Source organism: Biomphalaria glabrata, chromosome 5 (assembly GCF_947242115.1).
Source record: "Biomphalaria glabrata chromosome 5, xgBioGlab47.1, whole genome shotgun sequence".
Classification (NCBI taxonomy): domain Eukaryota; kingdom Metazoa; phylum Mollusca; class Gastropoda; family Planorbidae; genus Biomphalaria; species Biomphalaria glabrata.
This window is the reverse complement of record NC_074715.1, coordinates 1,715,724-1,736,293: the sequence shown is the minus strand read 5'-3', so window position 1 is coordinate 1,736,293 and position 20,570 is coordinate 1,715,724. Positions and strand designations below refer to the sequence as shown.

Sequence of the window (20,570 nt, the reverse complement as noted above, 5' to 3'; positions counted from 1 at the left end):
TAAATGCATGACGCGTAGGACGTAATCATCTTCTTTTTTGAAGTAACGTCAGTAACTTATAAGATAAGATAATGGTTTACAATGTTAAATCGTTGAAGGTATACGGACCATAAGTTAAATAATATAAACGGACTATAACATGGATTATAAACAAAAAATATATTTATACTTTTGAAATTATATATATATATATATATATATATATATATATATATATATATATATATATATATATATATATATATATATATATATATATATATATATATATATATATATATATATTTATTTATATATATAATAGCGAAAATTAAACTGGAGTCCAATTGCTAAGGATTCGAGGGACTTTTAGTACTACAACAATATTGAAGAAGTCTCCTGGGTTGTAGTTTGGAAGCCATCACTGAATAGATCCCATGGCCTTAGCATGAACGTTATTAATTTAATGTTGTAGCCCAAATGTTTGTGGCTTTCTTTTAAAAAAAAAAATTTAATTTAATATTCAATGTCACAACGAGTTTTGTTTTTATCATCAGAATGTAAAGCTGGAAAATGGGGACGCAACTGTGTTCGTGAGTGTAGCTATGTTTGCAAAGATCAGTCTTGTGATAGAGTTACCGGACTTTGTGAACACATCTGTGATAGCCTAACAGATCTCTCCTGTCCTGATGGTATTGTGTTGTTTTTACAAAGCGTTAATCAACTCACTGTCTGTCAGTATGTCTATCTGTCTGTCTGGTTAAAAGTTTGAACATGTTTTAATTCTCCTATTTCTCATTCTGACAACACATGAATTACTCAAAAAAGAAATTAGTCAATTAATTGTTGGTTGTTAATTATTTTGTTCGATATTCAAATAAAGAAAATAAATGCTACTTAATTAGAGATGTGGATGTATATATGGATTGTATCCCTTAATACGTTATGACACGGTTTTATCCCACATCCCATTCTCGGGCCAAGTTTAAATTTCGCATAATTATTCATTGTCGATGACAATACACGAATCAATCCAAAAGTATTATAACCAAGTACTAATTAATTAATTTTGCTTTATATAGCAGAATGGGATCTAAACCCTACCATTCTTAGATACAAGTAATTAGCGGCTGTTTCACTTGGATAAGCTTTTTTTTAAAGTAACCTTTTTCTATTGCTCTATAAAGATAACAGAGTTACAATCATTTCCTCTCCCGCTGCTATTTTTGTTTGTTTTGTGGCTTTGATACTTTACTATTCTTAAATGTTTTATTAGAATGTTTTTTATAGGGATTGAGACAAGTAATAAATGTGTAAAATATACAGACAAACAGATCGATTGATTGATTGAGTGATTGATTGATAGATTGACAGAGACAGACAGACAGATAGATAAATTGATAGATAGATAGATAGATAGATAAATAGATAGATAGATTAATAGATTCTGACATAGGCCACATATCAATACTTTCCATGCTTTTGATACACAAGAGCATGAAATTATGATGGCCAGGTTGAATGCCACTTTTGGTTTAGCAGGAATCGTCCTAAAGTGGCTTGGATCCTACCTGACTGAACGCACCCAAAGTGTCGTTGTTAACGGCATAGATTCAACAAGCTTACTTTTGAAGTACGGAGTACCCCAAGGATCATTTCTAGGCCCAGTAATGTTTACTATGTATACATATCCACTCAACGGTGTCACAGGGCCAACCAGTATCTTATGCCACTTATTTGCGATGATTCACAGTTGTAAGATTCCTCAGTACCCTCAGAGGTGTCGCATCTGGCAGAGAAATCAGTGGTACCGTTGCAAGTTATTGGATGGTTGAGAGAAAGCTCAAGATGAACGAAGATAAAACAGAAATAATGGACCTCATTCACCAATGGTAAACAAACAACATTTAGCCACGTGGTGCTTTATCTCTTCTATATAATTTACGATCTCATGTTTAATTCATGATGGTTGTCATGTGACAGTTTTTTTCATTGTTTTATCAATAAGATCACGTGACTAAATGTTGTTTGTTTACGATTGGTGAATGAGGTCCATTAAGATTGGCACTCGGAACAACGTCTTAAAAGTTGAAAACACAGATTCTCTTTTTATCACGAACTGCCAGGTTCCTTGTGTCCATGAAGTGTGGAATCTTGGAGTTTTCTTCGACTCAACACTATCTTTCGCCAAATCCGACCAAATTTAACAAAAGGAGTCAACAAAAAAGGTAGCTGTGGCATTCGTACTCTCCCGCCTTGACTGCTGCAACGCCGTGCTAGCAGGTATACCTGATGACAAAATAGCCAAGCTGCAACGTATACAGAACAACGCCGCACGAATAGTCCTTCGAAAAACAAGACAAGATTCTGCTACGACGCTCGTGCGCACGCTCCATTGGCTTCCCGTGAAAGCGAGAATCGAATACAAGGTCGCCACGCTTTGTCATCAGTGTATATATAACAATGAGATGCCCTTGTACCTTAGCGAACTGATTACTCCATATGTCCCCCAGAGAGCCCTGCGCTCAATGGACTCTTCGCTTTTAGTGGTGCCACGTTTCTCCCTCAAAAGCTACGGTCTGCGGGCTTTTTTATTGCACGGACCAAAGGTTTGGAACTCACTCCCCATTGATCTCAAACAGACAAAATGCTACACTACTTTCAAGAAGAACGTTAAGACCTATCATTTTTATTTTTTTTTAGATTAGTTTGTCATTCTTGCTCTCGTGTTTGTGTTTGTAATGTTATTACAGCGCCATGAGCCTAAATTTTGTTTGTTAATAGTGTGTTAATATTAGAAGATATTACGTCATTGTTTGTTGTTTATGTTTTATGCGAAAGCAAAGAATCGGACGGAAATAAAAGTTCGTTATATATGTCTACCTTGATCAAGACAGTCTCGTTATTATCATTATTAATTAGTAACGTCTACAGTAATTTATTATTAATCTGTGACAACAGAACAAATAGCGCTTTATAAATAAAATTTTTATTATTATTATTATAGATAGAGAGGTCTTTAAAAATTCACTATGGTCAACAGATTGTCCAAAGGGCTACCACGGTTCCAACTGCACTCTAGAGTGTTCCTCCACCTGTAAAGATCTGTCATGTAATAGACTTGGCTACTGTATTGCATGTGTATCAGGCTACACAGGACGTTACTGTGAGAAAGGTAATACTAATTTATTTTACGTTATCACGTAAGTCTAATTCAGGAAAAATTCATATCACAAAATATATTCATAAAGCTTTTACTTTCTTTATATTTGTTTTTTAAATGATGATTATTATTTCAGTGAAACTAGGTCTAGCATCAGAGACCAGCGGTCTAACATTTTCATCAGGTGTTGGTATTGGAGTAGCTGTTGGTGCTCTGGTTATCATCTTGATTGTTGTTGTTATTGTTATTATATGCAGAACAAGACTCAAAACATTAAGAGCCAAAAGCAATGATGACTTAAAACATGACACACAACTCCAGAACTATGATAGCGTGAAACAAATACATGAATACAACCACCCTTATGAATCTTCTAGATTTACTTTTGAAGGTACATTTCTTTTTTTCATTTTACAATACCTCAATTCAAGTCACAACTTAAAATCTGGATGGGGATTTTATAAAAACAGCTCTGAAGATTTTCATAGAAATTTAACAGTTTGTGTATATCGCTGAGAAAAGAATTACTAGCTCGTTGGCCACAAGGAGAAAACTTTTAGTTTTATCGCCATTTCTTATTTCAAAGTAAAAAAAAAGATTTAAATTTTGCTTCAGAACTAGGTCTAGATCTAGATCCAAAAAATGGTTTTCGATTTGGAAGATTAAGGACGAGTGTAATATTTTGCTTTACTAAACAAACCGAGTTGCGACCTTTTTTTTTTTTCACATCTGATGGAGACAAAGGCATAGTCCGCCGTTGGTCTATTCAAGTGTTCTCTCGTCAGCTGCACAGTCTCTAAAAAAAATCCCTTCGTTGGGTCGCAAATTTGTGCACTGTGACCTTTTCAATAGCTCTCCAGCTGTTTCTTTTAGAAGTCACCTGCTGCCTGCTTCTTTCCACTGTGTGAGGGATAAATGGTGTCTGAGTTGACCTTACAACGTTTCTTGAAGCCTTCATGCTTTAATCTCGCAACAAAAAAAAAAAAAGCCTTTGACATTTGGTGGTTTTGTCTGCCTAATGCAACTTCCATTACAACATTACCTAGAGCATGCCGTGTGTCCTTCAATCTTAACAACAATATGAACGAGTTTATCTACTTAGTCTTATTTCTTTTCCACGTGTAAAGCTTGGAGATGAGGTGGCTGAGTGGAAAAACACGTGGCCCTCAAACCGGGGATCCTGGGTTCGAATCTCGGTAAAGACTTGGATTATGAATTTCGGTATCTTCAAGGCGCCTAAGAATCCACCCAGCTCTAATGGGTACCTGATATTAGTTGGGGAAAAGCTGATGGTCGTTATGCTGGCAACATAACACTCTCGTTAACCGTGGGGAATACAAACAGATGACATTTACATTATCTGCCCTAAAGATATAATCGTTAGACTACACAGTAATATGATAAAATCAATTCCATGTATTTCGCATCCAAACTTTTAAAAAGAATGTCGAATTAAATGTACCTTATTCTGTTGTATTGCGGCTTTGTTCAACTTACATGCAGTATTATTATTATTATTATTATTGGCCTCCTTCAGTCGTAGGACGACTATGGTTCATCTCGAACACTTTTTCATATGGCTGTGGAACCCTATTTTGGAGAGACACACTCCCGTCCACATATATTGCAAGTCAAGGTGGCTTTCGCTTTGGTGGTAGAGGAGATGGCCATTTTCCGTGTGGCGCGCTTAAAACAGTTTTTACTTCTTATAACTAATTACAAAACAACGCCTTGTTTCATCTTTTTTTTTAACATTTTGACGACTTTTTTTGTAGTGTTCAAATATCCCCATGTCCAGTCTAGATATAATATATATATATATAGGTCTGTGGTCTCTTTTTAAGGCTATGAGGTTTTTTTTTTTGTTTGTTTTTTACAGAAAAAGTTCCGTCAGGTAAAAAAGATGATCGAGAAGGCAAATTAACAATACATTACGAGAATACTTCAAATACAGTTTATGAGACAACAGGATAAGAGATCCATTTATTTTAGATCATATAATATTGCATACGTGTGAATTGTCCTATTAATGTGCAATATGTATGTGATATGTATTACTGCATTAATGTGAAAGTCTCGATTACAGAGAATATATGGGTGCAAAGCACTACTGCCTGTATGGAGATTGTCAGGTCCATCTCTTGGCGCATTAGGGCTTACTTACGAACAATTACTGCAGATCTATAGTAAACACCTATAGATAAAATAAAAATATATTTCTAAAAGAATCCAGGAAAAACCTTATCTCTCACAACTTTATTATTTATATAGAAACCACTAAGTAATAGAAAACAAAAATCCGTCCTCTTCTACTATACAAACTAGCACAAACACCAGTCCAGGAAACAACTGACCAACCTTCCTGGACTGGGAACAGAGTCCCCATGACTGACACATTCATTTAGCATCATGTGTAGACTATAACCTGGGGGTACATAGACAAAGGGAAATAACTGTCATACCAAAATATCAACAGAGTAAAATATTCACTCTCGCCATACCAGCCTCTGACAGAGATGTATACTTTATTAGTACAGTAATCTTTAAAATATCGCACAAATACCAATGCAGTGCAGGTGGCTGCCATGATGGAATTTATAGGGAAAAGAAATTCATTCTTGTTTCCATAAGAATGTCCAAAAGAAAAAAAGAAATTTTTCTATCAATTTAGTTCTTTTTATAGAAATGTTTGTATGTAATAAAAATAATGTATTATTTGTAAAAATAGTTCGTGTATGTGTAGAAATAATATTGAATATGTCAAATAATGGTTGCATTTTTATTAAATCGTTTTGTGTACAAATGTTTTATTAATATAAATAAACATTATTTAAAAGCATGTAACCCACTCTCCATTCATTCCTCAGCGAAAGAGAGACAGAGAGAGTGAAAAAGAGACAGAGAGAGTCAAGGCACAAGAAAGAGACAGAGAGAAAGAGACAGAGAGAAAGAGACAGAGAGAAAGAGACAGAGAGAGAGAGATAAAATGAAGCAGAGAGAGATGAAAAAAACAGAAATAGATAAAAAGAGACAGACAGAGAGAAACAGAATCAATGTATTAATTTAAGTCATAAGACAAGACATTTTAGGTCATAAGACAAGACATTTTTAGGTCATAAGACAAGACATTTATTTAAGTCATAAGTCAAGACATTTATTTAAGTCATAAGACAAGACATTTATTTAAGTCATAAGACAAGACATTTATTTAAGTCATAAGTCAAGACATTTATTTAAGTCATAAGTCAAGACATTTATTTAAGTCATAAGACAAGACATTTATTTAAGTCATAAGACAAGACATTTATTTAAGTCATAAGTCAAGACATTTATTTAAGTCGTAAGTCAAGACATTTATTTAAGTCGTAAGTCAAGACATTTATTTAAGTCATAAGTCAAGACATTTATTTAAGTCATAAGTCAAGACATTTATTTAAGTCATAAGACAAGACATTTATTTAAGTCATAAGACAAGACATTTATTTAAGTCATAAGTCAAGACATTTATTTAAGTCGTAAGTCAAGACATTTATTTAAGTCGTAAGTCAAGACATTTATTTAAGTCATAAGTCAAGACATTTATTAAGTCAAAAGTCAAGACATTTTTTAAAGTCATAAGACAAGACATTTATTTGTCATGTTATTATGATGTCATTTATCCACCAAGTCGATAAACGTAGGGCTCCGATTGACTCATTACTTTTTATTCCGCTAGGGGTTGGCCATAAAAGATTAAACTTGGTATATCTTACCAGGCACATAGATTAACTAAACCGTGATCGGTAGGGAACCAATATCTATTACGTTGAATATGATATTTTTGTCATGTGGCCAGTAAAACGACCAACCGCCTTTAGTTTCCCTAACTTATGTCAGGTACCCATTAGAGCTGGGTGGACTCAGAGGCACCCGATACTCCCGAAATTAAAAATTTCTAGTCATCACCAGAATCATCACCGGATGGCTGCCTGGTCGTGCGGTTTGCGCACTAGACTGTCGTTCGGACTGTCATGCGGGAGGTTTGGACTAAGAAGTAAATTATCTTTAACTCTGAAGGAACATTCGAAACATGTCAAACATTTTACAAACATTTGAACCCTGGACCCTTTTACCGCTCCGCCACCGCGCCTTCCTGGGATATTTACTTATTTAATAATTTTAAAAATGTATGCAAACTTTTTTTTTGCAAAATAATAATATAAAGAGAACAACGGTTATGTCTGCGCTGGATGTGGTCAAATATGTTGGCAGCAGGTGGGGCTGCTTAGTCACGTGAAATACTGGACATTTTAGTATTCTCCGCACTCGAAGACAAGCCTTATATATAACATTACGTTTGTGTATATAACATTTCTTTTACTAAGTTAATGTTTTCTGTTATACAAGCTGCTAACAATTGAAAGAGGCTTTTTTAATATATATTTTTTATTAAGGAAACGATGTATTTAGCATGTAACCCTAGATCTTTTTTTGACATTTAAAGAAAGGGAAAGGATTCTTCCTTGAGGTCTTGAATGAGAAATTAACCAATCTTAAACACTTGATGTAGATAATCATTCATACTAAAACATATCTTCATAACAATCTGTATATTAAACACATAAGAACATGAACGATTTCATAATAATAACAATAATAAAATTAATATATCTCAGTATTCTGTTATATCATGTCGTCAGTCGGCCTAGGCCTAACAATAAAATGCATATAGATATATGCATATAAAACATATGCATATATAACATATTTAGAATGTGCTCAAGGCAACTGGGGACCTAACTGTCAGTTCGACTGTAGAAACAAATGTTTTAACTTGTCTTGTGATAGACAGACTGGAAAATGTGACAACGGATGTGATGAGTTCATGGATCCTCCTGATTGCATTGTGGGTAAGTTTAATTTTGTACTAATGCTCTCTTCTTTCCTAGTGCTATTAGAGCATGGAATGGGTTGCCTGAATCAGCCAGGAAAACCAGTGACTTAGCGTGATAACTGAAAAAAATGTTGGAAATCCAGCAGATCTAAGTTTCAAAGTCATTTCATCCTTAATATGAATAATTAAATGTTTATACATGTGTGTCTTTAAAAGATTGAACTAATTGATCATTATGATATTGGGTTACACAATAAGTTGTTTTTTTTCCTCAGAATGTAAAGTTGGAAAATGGGGACGTAACTGCGTTAATGAGTGTAGTTCCCAATGCAGAGATCATCCCTGTGATAGAGTTACTGGACTTTGTCTCTACACTTGTGACAGTCTGACGGATCTTTCCTGCCCTGCTGGTAATGTGTTTGTTTTGTGATTTCGAGGGAAAAAATATCGCTAGATATTGACACACAGCAACATTTGCAGGATTGATAAAGGGTTAAATGGATGGATGACGCAGGTAGACAAACAGACAGACAGACAGGCAAACAGACAGACAGACAGACAGACAGACAGATAGATAGATAGATAGATAGACAGATAGACAGATAGACAGATAGATAGATAGATAGATAGACAGATAGACAGATAGATAGACAGACAGACAGACAGACAGACAGACAGACAGATAGATAGATAGATAGATAGATAGACAGACAGACAGACAGACAGACAGACAGACAGATAGATAGATAGATAGATAGATAGATAGATAAATAGATAAATAGATAGATAGATGATATAGATATTGATTGATTGATTTTGATGGTTGAGAGGTAAATCGCTTACTTTTATAATCGAAGTATCTTGGACACGAATATCAATGAGTGGGGTTTTAAATTTTGGGATTTTGAGTCCGCCCCTTTAGTCCACCAAACTCTAATGAGTACCTGTGTTATGGGCTAATTTAATCTGACTTCACTTCTATCTCAGTTATTACTTCACATCAGCCACAGAACATTGCAAGTTAACAATACACTTAATAACAACTTTCACTGTTATAAAATGACACCTTTATCACTGGGAAGTCCGTCTAGTCTTCATAAACGTCGCTATTTCTAACCAACTTCCAAAACAAACTTCTTCTATACTATCGCCATGTTTCTTACATGTTCGTCTACTGCGTCATTCGTTTGTCTTACTACGTCACTACTTTTACCGTCGCTAAAACAATACACAATATATTTGTCTAACAAAACTAACATACTCTCTAAACTAGTACATAGCACCTGACCTAAGTTAGGGAAATTAAAGGTGTTGGTCGTTTTGCTGGCCACATGACACCCTAGTTAATCACATGCCATAGAAACAGATGAAGTTTAAATCATCTTCCTATAGATCACAAAGCCTGAAAGGGGTGCTGTTTATTGACTGATTGTCTAATAGATAGGAAAAATGTAAGTGGGTAGGTAGATAAGTAGGTAGGTAAAATATTTAAAAGATTTTACACTGATCAACAGATTGCCCAAGCGGCTACCATGGTTCCAACTGCACTCTAGACTGTTCCTCCACCTGTAAAGATCTGTTATGTAATAGACTTGGCTACTGTATTGCATGTGTATCTGGTTACACAGGACGTTACTGTGAGAAATGTAATATTATTGTTGTACATTTCTTATGGAGCTCATTGTAGTTCAGGAACAAAATCCCTTTATAAATGTCCAATGGTATTCATTCATGGAAATTTTTGTTCTATTTATATCGTTTTTTTTTTTAAATGATGATTTACTTTATTTTCATTGTAACTAGGTCTAGCATCACAAACCAATGAACTGACGTTTTTATCAGGTGTTGGTATTGGAATAGCTGTTGGTGCTGTTGGTATTATCTTGATTGTTGTTGGTGTAGTTGTTGTACGCAGGACCAGAATCACAACATTGAGAAACAGTAGCCAGGATGACATAAAACCTGAAACTCGACCACAGACTTATGAAAGCGTGAAACAAATAAACACAGACGAACACTCCTATGAACCTTCTCGATCTTCTTTAGAAAGTAATTCTTTTTCATTACGTTTTATAAAATAATCTCATTAAATGTAGAAGTAGGAGTGAAAATGTGCATAATAAATTAATGTTTCGGTTATTTGTTAACAGTTAAAGTCAAGTCAGATAAAAAGGATGACCGAGATGACCACGAAACTATACATTATGAGAACATTTCAAGTTCAGTTTATGAAACAATAGGATGATGTACAAACTTTCAAGAACAAAACATAAATCCAGATGTGCTATGTCACAGAGCTCGAATGTAAAAGACTATTTCAGAGAAATAAAAAGCACTGAAAAAATATTGTTATGATAATTGTTTCCTATTAAATGCAAATTTATAATTCCATATATTCGAAGGAAAATAGACATTGTTTCTGTAGCTGTAAAGAACATTAAAATAGTCCAAACTTTTAGGTACCAGGGTCCAGTCTAGACTATTACCAAATTTCATTGCAAACGCAAATTATATCACCGAAAAGGGACAACAAAGATCCTCAAGGAAAATAAAGAGATATAATAATAATTATAATTACTACTTGAAATGTAGTAATTTTCTATCTCTGGCACAGCCAAGGTCGAGTTTCGTTAAAGGTAAACAGAATGCATCGTAGTCCCCTAAACAGTGTCCACTGAAGAATTTTCAGATGATGTGGCTGGTCTGCAACAGTACTTCCCTCTGACAGGTAACGAGCATCTTCTTATGAATGTAAAGGAATGTGTCAGCGAGGTCATCAGCAGCAGCTGTCCCTTCTTTGATATGATCATTTTATGAAGATAGAATGAGAAGACGGAAAGAAAACTTAACAGACCGCCAGCGGACAACGGCTCTGCAAGAGGTATGGGAAAGTATGTAGGTCGCAACTGGGTCTGCGTTGTCATGTGAATCACTGCACGCATCCTTAATCTTCGGAATCAAATACATTTCCATTTATATTGTCCTTTCAGTTAACTTCAATGGTCGCTTAATCTCTAAGCCAAAGTTCTCGTACTTTGTTCGTTTTTTTAACCTTTCAGTTTTTCTTTTATTATGAGATAGTGGTGCTGCGATGTCAATGATATTATAACTACTTTTTGTTATTGTAGAATGATAATTTTTTTTATTATTATTTTCAAATAGGCCTTATACATGACACATATTTAACAAATATAAGCATTGAAGTAACATTTTTTATTTAACTTGTATGCCATTTGTAAAGCGATGATATGCAGATTTTAAAACAATAATAACCTTATTGTAATTACTGCATAACGAAAAAGAAAAAAATCATATTCTATATTTAAAATTTTATTGCAAAAAATGTTAACACACAAAAAAGGGCGTATCTTAGGGGAAGAACCACACAATCACTGTCATATGTATCAATGTTTATCTTTCTTGTTTCTAAATAAAGCAAAATTAATTAACTAAAATTAATCGATTAGTTGGTTAATTTTTTATTGATTATTGCCATCAAATATAAATTGCTAAACAAAATTTTAACTTGACATGAATATGGGAAGTGGAACACAAAACGTCTAAAAAAAATCCTCCTCCCAGACAGACAAACAGACAGACAGGCCATTGGAATACCAGATCTATTGCTATTTGATGTTTATGAGATGTCTATTTGTTTTTAGCTAAAACGCTTAAGATGTGTAACTTCTAATGTGGACTACACAATGTGTTTATGTGCTACTAGATCTATTATTCTTCTTTATTTTATCTAACACAGTCACAAAAAGAAAATGGCGCTCCAAGATGGCGTTAGGGTTAGATCTATCTATTTATTATTGTCGAGCTATACTTCTCCAACTTAGTTCAAAGTGTAAGCCTCTTCCTTCATGTTCAGCAAACATGTTATATATATATGCTCCGTCTCTTACAAGAAGGAAAAGGGAAAGAAAGGTGGAATTCGACTAAGGTTGTAAAGATGGGGTTATCGCCCGCCACTACCTTCAACTGTTTTTTGCCAACGTCCGTTCAATAAGAAACAAAATGAATGAGATGTGTGCCACTGTGATCACCATTTCAGGGAAATCTGTTTCATGGCTTTCACAGAGAACGTAGTGATAAGGACAACGATGACATGATTGCTATAGATGGCTTCTTTTGCGTTGGAGATTATCTCAAAGATTAAATAAGCATATAGATATAGACTATATTTTACATGATTAAGAAACCCCATAGTAACGAAATTAAAAAAAAAATATTTAAAAATAATCTTTTGGAATGACTCTATGAGGAATGAAAAAGGCAATAGTAAACATCAGTATAGTAAACATACTTTAGTATGATTAACTTGTTAAATTCAATTACATTGTCATGGTTGACTTAGTATTCTTTTATCGCTCTATGGCCTACATACGCGATATATATATATATATATATATATATATATATATATATATATATATATCGCTTATATATGAATATATTTATATATTAAATTTGATTTTAGTCTCTTTTTTATCATAATAATTTTTAAAACATAGCAAGCGTTATGTAAGATTACATCAATTATACATTGCATGTGTATGTAAAATAAGACAGGTGACATACTACTGTCTACCTTAACAAACTTTGTGACTTTACTTCCGCCTTATGTATATTTACCTAGAGAGGTGAATAGGTGGCATGCTGTTTACAAAGATATGAAAAGTTGGCAACGTTTTGCATGTACATGGTAGATTTACTTCCTCTTAGGAAAAGTCGTGAAATAACAAAGACGTAGGTTACAACGTCTGTGTCTGCGTGCTGTTATAGTATATGCATTCTACTCTAACGACATGTTAATGACATCGGCGTCGAACCCCCTAATAAAAACTTTATATACCGATATGTGAACATTTCATTTATGGCGACACACTGTGAAGGTGCAATATGTGTTTGTGTGGTGTGTATTTTATGCTTTCAGACAGTTGAATCACAAGGTAAGAACGTCATATTAACAACGAAATATTTCTAATATACTTTTAAAAAAATAAAACGAAGCTTGGGTCGAGAGGCCAAGTGCGCTTGAACTTGGCTTGGCTACCTAGAAGGGGGCTAGAGGTTCGATCCCCGACTCGGGCATAGCTATGTTTACTGAGCGCCTAAAGGCAGCACGGAAAACCAACTCCTAGATACCCCCTCCCCCCCCCCCCCCACTGGTCCACAAATGAGATTGGACCAAAAAGCGCTCTGGGTATGCTATAAGCATGAAAGTAGCGCTATATAAAAGCTATAATAATAATAATAATAATATATATTACGAGTACTTGTATCAAGTAGTTTGGATGAGTCATGTAATTAAATTTGTAAAACATCTACACTAACAATAGAAAAACGTTTATACAAAAAAGGGGGATTGACCTGAATTCGGACTTACGGCTTAAGCCCTCCCAGGCTAGTGGAGAGCTTATGAACATGGACGATTGTACAGTCATCTATTGTTTCTATAATCTCAACCTATTTTTCGTGGTCATAAGAACTCAAACAACTATCAAAGGGATTAATTCAGGGTATACCACCGCTTCGTTCAATTACTTATCCATTAGGCTGTTGCATTGTTGGGGCACCACACAAGATCTGTTAATCGTCTTTATCCATTCCTATGTGTCTTTTGCCAGTAAAGAGGGACTTCTTTTGGTCAGACAGTTACGCTGGGTAGGCCACGTATCCCGTATGGGAGACGAACGTATGCCAAAGGCAGTCTTTTTTGTTGAGCTCAAAGGTGGTCGAGGCGCCCCACGGAAACGCTTCAAAGACCAGCTTAGGCGTCAACTTTCCTTGGCTGACATAGAAGAGAGCACCTGGTTGCATGCGGCATCAGAGGGAGACAGCTGGAGGTCACTCACGAAGGCCACGGGATACACATTTGAGACCAAAAGAAAATCTGCTGCCGAGGACAAACGCTGACGGCGAAAAGAAAATATAAACTACCACCTGCGGACAATGGTTATGTTTGCCCTGGATGTGACAAAATATTTAGGTCTCAGCTGGGGCTGCACAGCCACTGGAAATACTGCATTCCTCACTAATTTTCGGACTCGAAGACTAGCCTTATTATTTGCCTTGGATAGAATGTCTTTCAACGACAGGTCCTCCATTACTTCCATCGTTTTTCTGTCTGCCTCTTCATTTTTTTCCCATGATACTTTTCCCTGAAGGAAAGATTTGCTTGAAGAGGCTCTGTTTTTTTTTATAGACATTGCAATTTTCCATTGTCGCCCAGAGTGCTTGATGCCACACTGTCGAAGTTTCGCTAACTGGCCCTACAAAATGTCTTCCCATAGTACCTAATACAGACGTAGAGGGTTGCTCAAGTGGACTACACGACTTTTCGCGATGATACGTCTCTCGAACATTTCTTGGGTTGCTCCCCCTAACGAACTCATTAATCATTTATGAACCCTCCGTCTAGCAGCATCACAGCACCAAACCACTAGACCATACAGTTTTCTTAATTTACAGACTCGACGACCAGTGTTATTGTTAGTTACTGTAAACATCTGTATTCAAAAAACATTTGAATGCTTAATAGGAATCGTACTACATTAATATAAACTATTTAGCAACCGAATCCGAAATATTCTAACGTTTTTCTATTTCTCAACAGATGGTTGGTTCGGACCAAACAAAGAGTTCAAATGTCACTGTGAGTCAAGTTGTAGCTCTGATGGTACTTGTCAGGGTAATGGAAAGTGTGCCAGAGGCTGGTTTGGTCTGAAATGCCAACATCGTACGTTTAAAGTTGTACATCTTCATTGACATCTGCAATTTTAATGCTTTAAAAAAAAAACTAGATATAGAAAAAATAAGTATACACATAAAAGCCAATCCTAACATTTTTGTTTTAAAAAAAGCTAACTCGACCACAAAATTTAAATTTTCGTAGCGTGCAATTAGTATTAACTTTAACAATTGCATATAATTGATTGTAATACTGTGTAGACAGTGTAATTAAAATGAATACTGAATGTTAATCAATGAAGACTAATGCAGTGAAAACAGTCTACAAATTCTTACTAAATAGCCTCATTTAGAAATACACTTTCTAATAGCACAACTAGTAAGATTATTTTAATGTCGATGATTTTAAATAATTCCATTAGTTGAAAGTTCAATGTTAAAGTGTTCACACCAAAGTTGTTGTTTTTTTTTGTTTGTTTTGTTTTGTTCTGCTTTTATTATTATTTTCACTTAACAGAAGATCTCACCATATTGGAAAACACTGTGACAACGCCAAATGTAAGCGTGCTAACAGACAGAGATGACAGAACCTGTATGACTTTAACCGGTCAGACTGTTGTCATTACTTTTAACAGAACTTATGTTTTTACTTGGTTGAGGGCGGCTGTGAACGACTCGGGTAAGTTTAGTTTTCAATAAAACTAACGTTCTAGGGGGCGTAGTGGCTAAGTGGTTTAGCTGAGTGTGTTATGGCACGATTAGGAATTAATTATTAGTTTCGGTAATAGGGTGAAGTTTTGACCTAGTGACAATGACGTGACTATTAAAACAAGGACAGGGTTTTAGAGCCAGAACGAAATATCAGCCGACGTAAACAGACTACTTCCAGGACAACGTAGAGATAAAAAGCATTTTATGAACGTATAGAGTTAGCTGACACTCGTCGGTTTGTTCGACATTCAGTATTAGCGTCGACTAACTTCTATTGATTGTTCTGCCTTTCGCCGGTGTTATTGTAATACGTATTCAGTAGAGTGTTACCTCCCTTTAGTTTATTTACATTAGGCACCGCAGTAGCGCCTAACAGTGGTTAAGCTATCAGCTATCGAACCTAGGCTCCTGGGTTCGAATAACGCTGATGACTGGGATTTTGAATCTCGCGATTTTTAGGGCGCCCCTGAGTCCTTCCAACTCTTAAGGGTAATTGACTTTTATGTCGTTGTGCTGGGCACGTGACACCCTGCTCGTTAACCGTTGGCCAATGAAACAGACGGCCTTAACATCATTTGCCATTTAGATCGCAAGGGGAACTTTACTTTTAACGTTTTGCTGTATTATCATTTTAGACATAAATGGTACTTTTCTTTTCACAATAGATTTAATTTTTTAAATCTCTTTTTTTTCTTCTTTCTTTTCTTTTCATCATTTAATTTGTTCTCGATCCATTCTTTATCTTTAGTACTGTTGCGTCTCTCCTACTATCCAGGCTATCTACAAACTGCACCACATGACACAACGAACTTAAAGAACCTCACAACTCTGGGCCCCAAAGTATCAGTAACAGTTTTATTTCTAATACATCACTATTGGCAACAACATTAACACTAACTGTCCAAAAACCTAGTCTCTGCTCCGCCTGACTTCACACACCGTGCTGGTTCTCGCCTCGTACTAGTCATATTGCGAGGTCACGTGAAGTGAAGTGTCTTGACTCTAACACACTCGCTTTTATATAAATAGTGTCTCTACTGGCCTTCCAGAACCGGATGGAACGTTGCTTGACCACTCCAGTTGATCACTTTCGCCGTGACTTGCGTGCGTAATATTTTAGACACAGGCCCTTGCCGACCTGGCGTGAACTCTCACTCGTCACGGTTGACCGCTTGTCTAGTGCTGACCTGGGGCGATTGGCGTAGCGCTACCCCAATCTGTGTCACCACCAGATTCATAACAATACCATTAAGTTTTGTCCATTCTCTTTATCTCTTTATGACGTTGTATTAATCTGTCTGCCTAGGTGGAATCCTGTACACGTTATTGCCCCCACGTCCCTATCTCGGATGAAGATGAAACTTAGCATAATTATTTACTTTCGATGACAACACATACATCAATGAAAAAAAAGCCAATTAATTAATCAATCAATCTTCAATAAATAATTGTGTTCTATATATAGAAAACGAACCAAGCTAAAGGAGATAAGCCTTGTGTAGAGAATGAGCTCGTTCGTTAAAAATGTTAACCTAGCAAAAGACTTCTAAAACCGTTTTTTAGCACTTGAATAGCTCAATGGCAAACACGTCGGCCTTCCATTATGGAGGCTTCTGACTTAACTCAAATTCAGGCTCGAGCAACTTTTGTTTATTACAAAGCATATATCAATTCATTCTGTCTGTCTGTCTGGTACAGGTTTAAAACACGTTATTTATTTCACTTCCCATTCTCAGATCAAGTTGAAACTTTGCAACTTATTATTCATTCTTCCGACCAAAACAGGAATCATTTAAAAAAAAAAATATTTATTTAAATAGTAAGAATAAATAAATTGTGTTTGATATAGAAAAGGGGAAATTAATCTAACAATATAGCAATACAATGCTGTAGATGTGTAGTTCTTCCCATCACATACGCTTTGTTTGTTTTAAAGCATGTTTTTTTTTTAATTCTGCTTTTTCTTATGGCTTTAAAAAAAAAAGATGCACGGAAATTTTTTTTCCCAGATATCCCTTAACCTTACAACATGGTCGACTAATGTGATTGCACCATGCCATGTCCTGCCATAAGCATGACCAATGCGCTGAACAGAAAATAAATGATACTATATCTAGTAAAGTAGCATTTCTGCTCTCGCATCCCGAAAGTCATTCCGTTCGGGCAACTTGCGTCTGGCTCAAGACAAACTGCTCGCCCCCACTTCCTTTACGTGGATGTAATAAAACGGGATTTAAAATCTGTGAACATTGATACTGACCATTGGGAAGACATAGCCCTAGACCGCACTAGATGGAGAGAGACGGTGACCAAGAAAGCTATGGACAGCGAGAAAACATGGACCTCAGCTCTTGAAGAAAAGCTTGCCGGACGGAAAAAAAAAAAAGGCCGGCTCCTCTACCACCAAAGCGAAAGCCAACTTGGCCTGCAATATATGTGGGCGGGAATGTGTCTCCAAAATAGGGCTCCACAGCCATATGAAAAAGTGTTCGAGATGAGCCGTAGGCGTTCTACGACTGAAGGAGATCAATGAACAGTTATTGTATTGCTAGTTTACATCAATATGAAATTAATGGCATGATTTAAAAAAAAATATTAGTACATTGTCACAAGGCCCAATTTAATGGAGGGCGGGCGACGTTACAGCCAAGGGAACTCCACAAGAAAAGGACCCCTTTCAATCGATTAAAAAATCCACTGGTCAGCAACTTAATTTTTTTTTTCGCATTTTCGCCAACAATACACAAAATCTTACATCTGACAACACTATCGTAGTTATAAAGTGCCCGCTTATAGTTTACTCTTATTCTCGTAAAATAAAAAAGTTACCCTTTCCTCTTGCGATTTAAATGGCAGATGATGTAAAGGTCATCTGTTTCTGTGGCCAAGAAGTTTAACGAGGGTGCCATGTGGCCAGCACAACGACCAACTGCCTTTAATTTCACCTATTAATGTCAGTTACCCATTAGAACTGGGTGGACTCAGAGGCCCCCAAAGATCCCGAAATTAAAACTCCTAGTCTTCTATAGGATTCGAACCTGGGACCTCGGTTCGGAAGCCAAGCTGAATATGTGAAATTTGTCAATCTATGCTATTTTAAATATATATATATTGAAGATGAGAACAATTTCATTTTTTATGAGCACAAAGCTGGCTATGGTATCTTATCCTCGCTTTGAAATTCCAGCCACACAAAAGGGATTTGAACTTTGGGCCTGTAGCAGTGTAGTCGCTTTGATTTTCAGCTTTTTGGCACTGCTCTCTTTGCTGATCTCCTTGCCTTGTATCTATAACTTGTATGGTCACGGCTTCGCGCAACGAGGAACGTTTTCCAAGGCGTGAATGTCAATGTCACATTTTAAGAACATTCAACTTCACTTATTCCTTAGTCTGTCGAACGTCTTTCTCTTTGTCTTTTTCCTTGAATAAAATCTCTTTCAATGGCAGGCCCGTCCATTCTCTTATGTTGTCTTTCCATCGCTTTCTCTGTCTCTCCTTCTTTCTCCTGGTGCTGTTCCTAGCTAAATCAAATCATGCTTTTATATGCTTCAGCGTCATTGCCAGGACTGACCGTCCAGTTTAGTAAAACTACATCCATGACCTCAAAATTAGAATGTCAGAACCAGAAAAATTTCCTTGTGGACAATTCTACACTTGACATACAATGTGATCTGTCAGAAGCTATTCAAACTGTTATCATCACTGGAACAGGGCCAACATCGCTTTGTTCGCTGTATATAAACGGAGGTATGATTTAATACATTATGTAAGTATTAACTCTTTCTCTCCGTAATTAATTTTCAAGTTCCGATGGAACTATTCATTTTGCTCATTTGTGTTTCACTTTCATGTCATGATTAAACGCAATAACTTATTTGTATGTAATCAGGAAATGCAATATTACGTATATAATTATAGAAGAATGCACGCTCTTTGTATAGAACACAAATTAATGTTTAAAATCTAAAAATTAATTTAATTTAATGGGGTCAAAACAACGTTCGTATCGTCAGGAGGAATGAGTTAATACTAACTTTATAAGCAAAACCATTGTTTTATACCTATGGGTTTGTTTACAATGAGGATCGGAGCGAAAATTGTAAAACAAAATCATATTCACCTAGTTATTGATGGTCATCTCCATGAAATTATATAACAGAGTCTGTCTGACCAAAAGTAACAATGGTTGGAACCCTCCTTATCGACAGTGGGGAGAATGAAAAGATCAAGATCTATGTGTGTTGGCTGTGTTGTAGTCACATAGTAAATCTGTTTGGGTGTTTCTTAAAAGCTTTAAAGACCAGCTTTGGTGCCAACTTTCTTTGGCTGACATAGAAGAAAGCGCCTGGTTGCATGCGGCCTCGGAACGAGACAGCAGCAGGTCACTCACGAAGGCCACGGGATACATATTTGAGACCAAAAGAAAGTCAGCTACAGAGGACAGACGCAGACGGCGAAAAGAAAATCTTAAACGACCACCAGATGACAATGGTTATGCTTGCCCTGTATGTGGAAAAATATGAAGGCTACCGCTGGTGTTGCGTAGCCACGGGAATTACTGCATTCCTCATTAATATTCGGTCTCAAAGAAAAGCATTATCATTATTATTATTATTATCATTATTATTATTAATAATATTATTATTATTTTAAATTGATGGTACAACTTCTTAATTAGTCTCTTTAAAAAAATGTTAATTTTCTTGCCAACTTTAAAATATTGTTTAGGTCGTAATGTCGCACTGAAACAAAGGACTTGGCAGACTAGTGATTACTCGGAGCCAGCTGCAGGTACATTTAATGCTTCTAAAGCTGTAGACGGGAATACAAGCTCCAATTTTTACGGTGTTTTAAGCTGCTCACACACAAATGATTTCGACCCTAGACCGATGTGGAGTGTAACTTTCCCATTATCCGAGATTACAAGATATGTGATATACAACAGAGATGGTAAGTTTATTTCTAAACTTTATCTGCAATCCCCGAAATGGAAAAAAGCCGCTTTTAGTTTTTGTGGTCTCTGTCTGGCAAAAAGTTTTTACACGTTATGTCTCTAGCACCCAATATCAGGCCAAGCTGAAACTTTGCAAAATTTTTTCCTTTACCTGACAACACAAGAATCAATTTTAAAAAAATTAACCAGTTAGT

At 35.8% G+C, this 20,570-nt stretch overlaps 2 protein-coding genes and 1 long non-coding RNA gene across 5 annotated transcripts in view; all 3 read left to right on the top strand.

The window, feature by feature from the left end:
* The window catches only part of LOC106066310 (uncharacterized), a 56,011-nt gene that overhangs the window by 17,377 nt on the left and 18,064 nt on the right, over positions 1-20,570 (top strand). The window contains exons 8-11 of one of the 2 annotated variants that reach the window (XM_056031233.1): positions 537-671; positions 3,023-3,154; positions 3,279-3,533; positions 5,022-5,925. In XM_056031233.1, coding sequence (XP_055887208.1) covers positions 537-671; positions 3,023-3,154; positions 3,279-3,533; positions 5,022-5,116 — 617 coding nt within the window. In that variant the 3' untranslated portion in view covers positions 5,117-5,925. Of the gene's footprint in view, positions 1-536; positions 672-3,022; positions 3,155-3,278; positions 3,534-5,021; positions 5,926-18,974; positions 19,170-20,150; positions 20,373-20,570 lie in introns of those variants that run through there. The other variant, XM_056031232.1, reaches the window with a different exon arrangement.
* Positions 8,290-11,093, top strand: LOC129926531 (uncharacterized). 2 transcript variants are annotated; one of them, XR_008778242.1, is made up of 3 exons: positions 8,290-8,425; positions 9,819-10,064; positions 10,630-11,093. It is a non-coding gene; the product is annotated as an uncharacterized LOC129926531 (long non-coding RNA). The 2 variants fall into 2 exon arrangements; XR_008778241.1 differs by lacking the exon at positions 10,630-11,093 and adding an exon at positions 10,166-10,586.
* The window catches only part of LOC106063859 (uncharacterized), a 97,764-nt gene continuing 89,845 nt past the window's right edge, over positions 12,652-20,570 (top strand). The window contains exon 1 of the mRNA XM_056031231.1: positions 12,652-12,970. Coding sequence (XP_055887206.1) covers positions 12,895-12,970 — 76 coding nt within the window. The 5' untranslated portion in view covers positions 12,652-12,894. The remainder of the gene's footprint in view (positions 12,971-20,570) is intronic.